The sequence below is a fragment of the Leptonychotes weddellii genome, chromosome 7 (assembly GCF_054177405.1).
Source record: "Leptonychotes weddellii isolate Sample4059 chromosome 7, ASM5417740v2, whole genome shotgun sequence".
NCBI classification, from domain to species: Eukaryota; Metazoa; Chordata; class Mammalia; order Carnivora; family Phocidae; genus Leptonychotes; species Leptonychotes weddellii.
In genome coordinates, this window is record NC_138375.1 from 133,916,177 (window position 1) to 133,927,972 (window position 11,796).

The 11,796-nt window shown below is 43.3% G+C and overlaps 1 protein-coding gene across 1 annotated transcript; it reads left to right on the plus strand.

Annotated features, from left to right (window-relative positions):
• The first annotated feature begins 7,220 nt into the window (after positions 1–7,220).
• On the plus strand, positions 7,221–8,430 carry LOC102750793 (olfactory receptor 2T1-like). The gene has a single exon (XM_006730514.2). The coding sequence runs from the start codon at positions 7,552–7,554 to the stop codon at positions 8,428–8,430; it is 879 nt and encodes a 292-aa protein (XP_006730577.2). The 5' UTR covers positions 7,221–7,551.
• Positions 8,431–11,796: the final 3,366 nt, after the last annotated feature.

An 11,796-nucleotide genomic window follows, 5' to 3' on the forward strand; every position in this document is an offset into this window, starting at 1 on the left:
ATATTTTATAATCTTTTTTATACTATTCAGAGATAGAGTTTCATTTGTTGTTCGACCTGGGATCACATCCCAAGACAACCTTGAACACTGAGCTAGTTAACCTTCTGAATTTGTTCTTTCATCTGTAAAATAATGATCTATTATCATTTTCATTATATTAGTATGATGATAAATTGAGATAATGTATTAAGTGTTTAATACAAAATGGGAGAGGGGCACCTGGGTGGCTCAGTTGGTTGAGCGACTGCCTTCGGCTCAGGTCATGATCCTGGAGTCCCGGGATTGAGTCCCGCATCGGGCTCCCTGCTCAGCGGGGAGCCTGCTTCTCCCTCTGACCCTCCCCCCTCTCATGTGCTCTCTCATTCTCTCTCTCTCAAATAAATAAATAAAATCTTTAAAAAAAAAATACAAAATGGGAGATAAAGAAATATTAGTTTACTTCCCACTCTACTTTTAGAATTGAGGAATAAATACCCATTAGGGCAATATGACCCAAAAAAAGCTATAAATAAAATCAACTTCAGTAGATATTTTGAAGGAAGGGAAGATAGGAGGGAAGAAAAGAGATAGAAATATTGACGGGAGTGAGGGAGGGAGGGAGGAAGGATGTTTCTCTGCATCTCTAACTGCTGACTGGGGAGCAGTTTTCCCCAGACACAGAGATGACACTATGTTGATCTAACCAATGGTATCTAAGCCTGACAACAAATACCCTGTGTATATAGAGCTTTGAAACACTAAAGTGGGGGCCCTGGAGCCCCTGTAGACACTGAATTATGGCTGAAGAAGTATTCATGTGTTTTTCCATAGGAGCCACCACTTGTCCAGAAACTATGGACTTTACCTCAGACCTTGACACTTGTGTTTATTTAGAATTCTTTTCAATCCTTATCACGTCCCCTTTCTGAAGCTACTTGGCCTGCACAGAAAAACTTAGGCAATACTTAGGAGACAGCAAGGAGAAAATCACTAGCTCTCGGTTTGGGAAAACATCCTGTCCAACTTCAGGGCCTCAGGTGACTGCACAGGTAAGGAACTTGCTCCCCTATTTGTATAGAATCCTAAAGGACGAGGAGCCACAGTCTTCTTCAATCAGCTATTTTAGAAGAAAACTTCTCTGCCAGGACTTCTCATTTTATATCCATTAATCATAGGGACTTTGTTAAAGTGCTAATACAGGGGAACTAAGGAGTCTGGTTAATTGCCCTCTGTCTTCTTTTCTTCTTATGAAGAATTTTCTTTAGATGTTTCCATCTAGGTTTTATTTGAGCACAGTCTACAAATTACTTGGCTTGTAGTTAAAGTAGGTCTACTAACTGGCATTTCTACAATTAATCGAGTTACACTGGCTTTTGGTGGCCATTTACGCACCAGTTTTGAAGAGGTGACATTTTAGAGAGCTGTCAGAATGTTGTCAAAACAAAATGACATTGTACAATACGTAGTGGCTTCTGGTCAGACTGGATTTGAACCCTCCACTCTTGTATGTGCTATCTCTGAAACTTGGCTTTTTACTCTATAAAATGCAGATAATAATACTACATAGAACACATGCAATTAGCACACCCAGCACAGTCCCAGCACATAGAAAGCTAGTGGGTAAAAATATTAAAGCCATTTGTGTATCCAATTGAAATCCCAACACCATGTTGTCATGGAACGAAGAGATTCTTTCCTCTCCTGAACAGCTCACAGGTCAGACACCCTGGCACTGAGTTCAGATTTTGCCCATGGCTACAGAACATCTGAGCCACATCCATGAGAGCCCACCAGCACCCTTGTGTTATAAAAGAAATATACCTGCCAGTGCTTCTATGTACATCTCACAAACCTAAATGCTCACCAGAAGAATTGCCTGTTTGTGCCAAGCTGTCCATTGCTTAGGAAACACCTGACTGTGTTTGGATTCTATGAGACCCAGACTAAGGTTGTTTTGATGCTCTAAGTAGATGTGAATTTTCACTACTTTGAAAGCATCTCCTTTAGTGAACTTCATGAGCTTTGGTCTTTCTCTTCACTTCTATCATGAGTTGTGTTAATTCAATTAATCATTCAACAACATAGTGCCAATCTTGGCACTATGGACATTTGGGGGCTGGTTAATGTTCTGTTCGGAGGATATCCTGTGAACTGTAAGATGTTTAGCAGAATCCCTGGCTTCTTCCCACAAAAGCCATCCCTTCTTCTGAGTTATGACAACCAAAAATGTCTTCAGCCATTGACAAATGTCCTGGGGATGAGGAGGCAAAAATCACTCCTGGTTGACAATCTCTGTGCTGGAGTGGTTCTCAAACTTTAGCAAACATTGGACCAACTGGAGGCCTTGTTAAAACAGTTCTGAGCCACCACCCAGTGTTTCTGATTTGATAGGTCTGTGTGGAGCCTGAGAATTTGCATTTTGAAGAATTGGCTAATGCTACTGATCTAGCAACCACATTCTGGTCTAAGGAGATCTGGGTGTAAAAAGTTGGCATATCCATTATTCCTCTGTCTATGAAATCCCTATTCAGTGTTTCCAGATTTGCCTGCAGATTAGAATCACCTGGAAACCTTCTAAGCCTTCCAAAGACCTGGCCATAACACAGACCAATTAAATGAGGCACATACATTAATAATTTTTGAAGCCCCTCAGATAATTCTGATGTGCAGATTTGGGGACCAAATATAAATGCCATTACCTCATCTGGGATCTGATTTGGGGGCTAAGTAACATGTCATCCCAGCACACATATCCTGTAAGTCTCAAAAAACACAGTTACATCATGAGCACTGATCTATGAAGAACTGCAATCTTAGTCTCTGTGGGTAAGAAAATAGGGCAAATGCTTCTGTGGATTAAGGAGTGCTAGGAACAGACTGCAGCTCACCCTATTTGCAGTAAAGGTGGATAAGGCATGCTGTGGAAAACAGAGCTCTAATGGGAAAATGGGAAACTTTCAGAGGTGCCTTGTTGTAAGGAGATGGATGTATGGCCTCAGCTTTCACAGCCTTCCATGTGGACTCCCCAAGGGAGTGTTTCAGTTTCTGAGCCACAACCTGGAGCCCTGGAAGGACAAGGAAGAAGGAGAAAAGTCAAGAGACTGAGCCTCCTGATGGAGACTGCACACTGGGACAACGTGAGGTGAGTGAGGGAAAGATGGGAGGCCGAGAGATAGGGAAGTAATTTAAAACCCTCACCCCCCATTCATGCAGCCCCACATTTGACAATGGGCAATTCCACAACTTCTGTCAAATTTTCCACCATTTAAAATCTCTGACAATCTGAGAGTTGTTTAATTTTTGTTTTTTGTTTTTCAACACTATATTTCACCATAAATGAGATATCTTGAATTGTAAAAACCAATGCTGAGCTTTATTTTAAAAAGAAAAAAAAATAGTTAAACTGTAGGCAGATAGAAAAAATCATACAGTACAGATAAATCATAGGAGAAAGAAGAAAAAGTAGGCCTAGAAATACCTGACAACTCAAATGTGTTGTTTACATTTTTCATTCTAGTGGTTTTTCAACGCCTACTGCGTACTAGTTCAGATCTACACAAGCTAGAGGTGGCAGGAATAGAAAAACCTATCCTTTTTCTTCTGGGAACAGTCTGAAAGAAAAGGAATCACCCTAAATAATTATTCTGAGACATGGACACACATGTACTTCATACATTGCAATGCAGGTGTGTGTGTGTGTTAATAGCGAGAAACTGCCATGAAAAGAAAAATCAGTAGTGTCAGGAAAATCAGTAATTTCTAGGAACAGTTGCTTATGCACAGCCCCACAAAAGGGGTATTGAATTCAGTTGGCGATACTGAAAGACAGCCACAGAGGTAATAGTGTTTACGTGGGCAAGTTTGTGTTTGTTTCATCTAGTCACCACACACATCCCATAAGCATTGACCAGGGTCCATGCAAACTGCTTTCTGTGGAGAAATATAAAACAAGGAATGGACAGAGTCCTTAGTCATAAGTAATAACCAGCCTAGGTGTTCAGTGGAGGAGCCCTCCCCATCACAAAAACACAACCCCTTTCAAGGTTTTTGAGAACAAAATTTGTAGAAGGGAAATCTCCAAGTAGGAGGGACTAGGAGCTCCTTGCAGGTGGGTATAATTACTGATTGTATGATTTTGCAAAACTAATTTGCTTAATTGAGGAAGGGAAGTATTCTAATATTTACCCAATACTTATTATGCAAAAGGCACAACCTCAACATTTTTCTAATTCAATACTTACAAGAACACTGAGAAGCAAGTATCATGACCCCATTTTATATAGAGAGATAAGCAGAGGCTGTGTTATAAAAGTGGCAAGAGCTGTGGTGTTAATAGCAGCTGAAAACCAGTATATTCCTCCTGCCTGACTGTACCCCAAGCACTCTACCGGTATTAACCACCTAATGCTCCCAACAGATCCAACAATTCTGAGACAAGGAGACTGAAGCTGAGTAACCTAAGTTGCAGAGGTAGTGAAGCCAGGTCTTGAACCCAAGCAACTTAACTCCAGAGACTAGGTCCTTAATTGCAATGGTTTAAACTTGGTAAAATCTGCAAAGGACATTCAGAAAACTCTGGATCAAATTATTACAGATTCTAAACATGTGAGTTCTTTCTTTCATTTGCCTTTGTGGAAAAGAAAGGAAAGGAAAGAAAGGTAACTGATAATAGAGCTCTAGGAAAGAGGTCTCCAGTCAGGGGTGATTTTTCCCAGCAGGGAACATTTAGCAATTTCTGCAGACAATTTTGTTTGTTACAGAGAGGGAATGCTGTTGGCATCTAATGGGAGAGTCCAGAGATGCTGCTAAATGTACGGCAGTGCACAGGATAGCCTCTTATAGCAAATACTTATCCATAGTAAAATGCCAATCGTTCTAAGAGAAAAGCCTGCTCTAGAACAGTTAGGAGGATTTTTGGATCTGGCCTGGAAATTCAAAAATTGTTGACCAAGGCTCATTGTTGCTTATGGATAAAATTGGGATGATGGACTAGGTTTCCTCCAGTTGTAAAATCTAGTCTCATAAGACTTTTGAGACACCAAACAACACAAGCTCTGTCTACAAGATGACAAAACAGGGAAAACATGAAAAAGTTCTCTTCAAGGGAGTGTTTTCAAATGCACCTGGAGTCTCATTTTATGTCAGGTTATGGTGAAGTGAACAGATCAGGAGATGATTGTCATTAAAAAGGTAATTTTCTACAGCTCCCAAGAGGAGGGGGCATGCCACACCATGCAAGGCCACACGGGGAAGGAAGCATCAGGGTTGGTCAGAAGGCAGAATGAATGAGAAGAAAGCATAGGCAAAAGCTTTTACTATAATTTTTGTGGGAAAGATTGGGTAAGGCACAGCTGATCAGGTTTAGGATTGGATAGTAAGAATTTTTGTGGGCTTTGAGCTATAGGGGTGGTCTCTAGTTGTCTGAAACCTGTCCCTGGGGTGATTATGGCAGAGGGATATTGTTCCAGACTGATATAGGGAGGAAGATGGGGGTATGGACTCAGGATTGGTTGGTTTTCACACCAAAGACATTATTCCCTGCAAGTTGTTCACCATCTTTATGAATTAGCAAACCTAAGAGGGACAGTCCCTTCCCGGGTCTCCAAGGCCTCAAGATGTCAAAGCATCATAAAATATAGAAAATAGATGCAATATATCATATCTTCACTAAAAGCTCATCTTGAGTGTTTCAGTTTAACAGTGTAAACTTCTTATGCTCAGCTCCAGAGAGAAGCTTTGGGATGGGCACTGCTATACTCTGAACACATTTGATTCATCGCTAAGGAATCTGTAAAACCTGGCGTGAGCATCCTGGAAATGGTGAAGTTTAAGGCCATAGATAAGATGGGTCCCTTGGCATAGCAAGAAATGCCAGCATGAGCAATGAGGAAAATATTTTCTTGGCATAGCTCCCTGACACAGACCTGTAGGACCTAGGACAAGCCCTGAATTCTAAGCTCCTTCATACCTTTACCAAAAACTATGGGCAGTGGATCTCAATTCAGACCACATGTCAGACTAGCCTGGAAGCCTTAAGAAGCACAGGTGCTCAAGGGCCCACTCCCATGAATTAGATTCAGGGAAACCAGAAACACAGATCACCCATAGATTGCACAACTCTGCTGGTGATTCTGAAGGACATGCAGATTAGGGCCACAGTCTGTCACATCTCTGACATGCCGCACATCCACAACACTTTGATGACCCTCTAGTCCTGTCCCAGTGACCCAACGGTGTCAACCAGCTCCAACATTCTCTCATATTCTGAACTCATTAGAGAATATTGGGAAATTCATTTTATTTATCTTCATTCTCTCCATCTAAGTCATTTGCTATCTCAAGCACAGAAATATAAGCTAGAATTCAAAATATTCCCTAGGATTTGGGATCCTAGAACCAAGGAAGCCAGCAGGCCACAAATTCTGGGAATTTGCCTGGTGGGCAGATCTCTCTGGCTCTCTTGCAGTTGTGTGTTTGGTCTGAGCTTGTCCCTCATCCATACCTTCTAAAACTGCCTTTGGGTGACTTCTTTCTCATCATAGCTTAACTTGACATTCATTGAAACTGACTTTACCTGAACAAAAGTAATTCGAGAAAGGAGAACTTTAAGGACCCCAGATACTTCCAAGGGAAACTACTGAAACTGGTTTACCTACTCCTATTATGAAGTTCACAGGTTTATACTTATAATGAGGCCTAGTCTCTATCAAAAAAGTTCATAACGGATCTTCTTACTAAGGTAAAAAGACTGCTATAGCAAATCCATTGAAATGAGGTAATATTATAAGGATAAGGACAACATACTGCCAGAAATCTGCTTAAGAGCAATTACTGCTTCTGAGCACAAAGGGCATGTTTTAGGACTCCTGGGGGTCAGGATGACAAGGTCAAGATGGTACTGCACAGCTGCACTAGCTGATAAAATGCACCCTGTCAGCCACAGTCATGGGCCCTCAGCTATTTCTAAGAAAAATTCATCACATGGATCCTCGTGTATCTACAATGAGAATTTTGAACCATATAATTCACATATTTGTGGATCTAGTTCTTAGATTTGGCATGAAAGTGTTTGTTTTAAAAAATTTGTTTTGTGTGAATATTTACTTATGTGTTTATTATTGGAAACATTGCTAAATGTGTATATTTCTCAAAACATGGGGTGTTCTAATACATTGTGATTATTTTCTAGCTTTTTAAGATGGAAACTTTGATCATTAGTTTTCAGTCTTTCCTCTTTTTTTTTTTAACACATATATTTTGTGTTATAAGTTCCCCTCTGAGCACTGCTTTGGCTGCATGCCAAGTCTTTTATAGTAGTTTTTCATCAAGAAAAATGCCAACCCTATAAAAATTTGCAAGACCTCCCACAGCCCCTGTGCCAGCTTACTTAATTGTTGACCTTTTCTGTTTTCACCCATCACCCTCTCCCTAAGTCAGAGTAGACTTCTGAGCCCTTGGTGAGTTGGTTTTCTTCCTCCCCACAGTGAGGCTTGGCAGGAGGCAGGCAGAGGGCCCTGGAACCACTCCTCCACTGTCGGTTTTATCCTCACAAGCCTTTTTAATGAGAGCCCGATGGACCTGTTTCTCTTCAGCATGGTTGTGATAATCTACACACTAGCCATGGTTGGCAACACTGCCATGGTCTTCCTGATCTGGGCGGATGCCCAGCTCCACACACCCATGTATTTCCTCCTCAGCCAACTGTCCTTCCTAGACATCTTCTTCACCTCAGTCACCGTCCCCAAGATGATAGCAGGCTTCCTCTTTGGCTGGACTAGCATCTCATTTGTGGGCTGTGGGGCACAAATGTTTTTCTTCATGTTCCTTGGGGCTGCCGAGTGCCTCTTGCTGGCCCTCATGGCCTATGACCGCTATGTGGCCATCTGCAACCCTCTGCACTACCCGTCACTCATGAGCCATCAGACCTGTCTGCTCATGGTGGCTGCCTCCTGGCTGGGAGGGTCCATCAATGCCTCCATCCAGACAGCACTGACCCTGCAGTTCCCCTATTGTGGCTCAAGGAGGATTACACACTTTTTCTGTGAGGTGCCTTCACTGCTGAGGCTAGCCTGTGCTGACACAGCTGCCTATGAGCGATTGCTCTTTGTGACAGGTGTTGTGGTCCTTCTGGTGCCCATTGTCTTCATCACCACCTCCTATGCCCTCATTCTGGCAGCAGTGCTTGGGATGCACTCCGTGGAGGGGCGTCAGAAGGCCCTAGCCACCTGCACCTCCCACTTAACAGTTGTCAACCTCTTCTATGGGCCCCTCATGTATACCTATATGTTACCTGCATCTTACCACTCTCCTGGCCAGGATGATGTAGTGTCCATCTTTTATACAGTCCTCACACCCATGCTGAACCCTGTCATCTACAGTCTCAGGAACAAGGAAGTGACAGGAGCAATGAAGAAGGTCATAGGGAAGTGTGGGGTGGGGAGGACTGCTTAAGACTCAGGAGAGGGGGTCCTCCTCCTCCAGGATGTCCCTGTGGCTCCAGGAGCCCATTCTAGGATTTTCTTCTGAGATGAGAAGTCAAGAGTCCCAAATCCACATGAAGGGAAGTAAAAGAGGCTGCCCCTCCTTCCCTCCCAGCTGCTGCCCTCCCCTTCAGAGAGTTGTCCAGATTGTCAGTTTCCACTTCTCACTCCCCTCCTCCACCTCAACAAACTCCAGTCTGGCTTCTGTTCCAGACATCCCTTGCTACTTTTAGCAATCAGTCATCATCTCTGTGTCACTAAATGTCCAAGGACATCTCCTCTCTCCAAAGGGCCCCCAAAGTCCTTCATCTATGGCTATTTCCCCAAATTTCTCCTTCATCCCTCTCTTCCAGCTGCACTGGCCCTCTTGTTGTTGATCAGAATATCTAAGCACAATTCTAGCTTGTGGTCCTTCAACACAGGGTTCCTGATGCCTGGGTGCTTTCCTCCACATTTTTGCATGGCTTTCTTCTGCACTAGATTTAGGAACTTTCAAATGTGATTATATCAGAGATGTCGGCACTAGCCACCCTGTCCAAAATGGTATCCTTACCCCAGTCCACCATCTCTTTCTAATTTAATTTGTGTATTCTATTTTTCTTTTTCCCTTTAGAATGTGCAATTCAGGGGATTTGAGGCTTTGACTTTTAGTATTGTATCCTCATCAATAAATATTTGTTGAATGAATGGACAAGCCCGAAGATTTCTTACATAATTCCAACAGCATTGTCACTGTTGTTAGTTTCCTTGAAAATCTTTCTTCCTTTGGTGGTGACACCACATTTCTGGTTTTTCTCCTACTCTGGCTCACTCCTTCACATTAAGTGATAACCTGGTGCTAGACCCTTCTTTTCTCAGTCTACGGTCTCTCAAGTCACTCTCATTCATGACCATGGTTTCAAGTTACTACCTAATACCAAAGTCTGTCATACACATTATAGGCCACAACATGTCTCCTCCAAGCTCTTCACCACCCAGCTCCACCTCAATACCCACACTGGATGTTCCAGAATCATCTCAAATTCATCATGCCAACAAACAAAGTCATGATATCCCCTTCAGGGCTGGTAACTGAGTGAATGCTTCACCAGGTCAGCAGGTTTCTGTCACCACCCACGTCTAGTCCCTCACTAAATCCTGTCCATTTGACCTTCACTCCTTACCTTTCCATGAGATGCAATCCTTGGGGTTGCAACTACCACCATCGTAGTCCAAAGACACAGTCATTCTTTACTTGGATGATGCAGGAATTTCCAAACAGTGTTCTCTGCCCTCTTTCTTACCCTACCCCACATACACAACCACAGTTTTTTTTCCAGGATGTGTCTCCAAACACAAATGTAATCACATGCCACCAGCTCCACTCATTAACTTCCCCTTAAATCCCCTTAGCATTTCTTATTGCTCTTACATATATCACCATCTAACATAGAAGGCAGCAGGGAGGCAGGGAGGGAGGAAAGAACAGTCCCTGATTGCAGTCTAGTACCTCCAAGTTAGACCATAATTTATCATCTCGAGTCTTTGATTATAGAAGGCAACCATCATAAGAGATGCCAAAATCACTTTCTGTTTTCTTAAGACATCCCTAAAAGTCTTCAAAGGCCAAAAGTCATCCATAAAGTTCAATCTGCATCTTTTTACTGAAGTTGGATTAATTTTCTCTAAATTGACTCTTCATAAAAATCAAGAACAGCATAGGGAATTGCATTCTCACCCAAACAGTTCCGCCACATTCTCTCTTCAAAGAAAGAATTTACTCAGGGAAGAGTGAATTCTATTCCAAGGGGCTATGTGGTCAAAATCTTATAAGTACATGCCCAGCATCTGATTCCAAAACAGGATTCTTTCACCACTACAGTCCCCCACCTCATACTCCATAAGCATGACCCTTACACATCCTTTGACTCCTTAACACTTACCCAAATAAAGAAGAAAGCCATCATTCACAATTAGTAATGCATCTGACCTCATGCCTATTAAACAGGTGGGCAAGCTTTGAAAAATGACAGGTAGGAGATAATCTGTCTGTTCATCCCTTCCTGTGATACAGGGAGCAAGTTGTCCCCTAATATCCAGTTTTACCTTCTTTAAAAATATACCCAATTTTAACTGAGCAGATACTGCCTAAAAATATATATTTCCCAATCACCAATGCAGTTAGGTATGGTAACATACCTAAAGTGTGGCCAGCGGACCATAAGCATAAATGTATGTGCCTTCCAGCAGTGTCCTTAGACGTCAAGGCAGAATCACAATCTTCACCACTCTTTCTTATTGGCTGACACATAGTCATGACAACCAGAGCTCTTGCAGACAGCTTATACAAGAGGTAGAAGCGAGCAAATGAGAAGGGCTAATTAACAATAGAGAAGGAGCGGAGGAACAAGATGGTGGAAGAGGAGGAGACCTAAATTTCGTCTGGTCCCAGGAGTTCAGCTAGATAGAGATCAAACCATTCTGAACACCTACGAACTCAACAGGAGATCGAAGAAAAGAATAGCAGCAACTCTCTGAACAGAAAAGTGACCACTTTCTGGAAGGTAGGATGTGTGGAGAAGTGAATCCGAGGCAATATTCAGGAAGATAGATGGCGGGGAGGGGGCCTCCGTCAGCCACTTCTGGCAAGTGATAGAGCAGCAGAGCACAAAATCAGAACTTTTAGAAGTCAGTTCTGCTGAGGGACGTCGCTCCAGTGGCTAAGCGGGGGGTGGAACACTCGTGGGGACAGTGTGGTCTCAGGACCCTCGGGGTCACAGAAAGACTGGGGGTGACTGAGTAAGGCAGAGCTCCCAGGGATTGGAGCAGGGAAGCCGGCTGTAGAGACAAAGCCGAGGAGTGGTCTCTCAGCTCTGGGTTGCCATAAACCATGATCTGTGGCTCAGTCCAGCCACTGCTCTTCCAGCAGGAACCCAACAAGCGGCAGATCTGGGGAGACTCCCCTTCCTCCCCCAGGAGGAGTGGAGCAGGTGTGCACCACAGGAATCTGCTGGGTTTGGAGACTCCAAATGGGGTCGTGTGCCAGAGATAGAAATGCTCGGTCACAGGCCGGGTGAGCATGGAGTGTGGCCAGAGACCAGGGAGACAGGAGTGATTGACTGCTTTTCTTTGAGGGCTCACTGATTAGTGGGGCCCCAAGTTCTTGGCACCTCTGGGGCAAAGATTGGGAGGCCGCCATTTTCACTCTCATCTTCCAAAGCTGTACGGAAAGCTTGCAGGGAACAAAAGCTCCCAAGAGCAAACCCGAGCAGATTACATAGCCCGGACCCAGCAAGGGCGATACAATTCTGCCTCTGGCAAAGACATTTGAGAAACATGGCAACAGGCGCCTCCCCCA

Excerpts from the sequence above, each read along its gene's own strand:
- LOC102750793 (XM_006730514.2), top strand. The coding sequence starts at position 7,552 with ATGGACCTGTTTCTCTTCAGCATGGTTGTGATAATCTACACACTAGCC.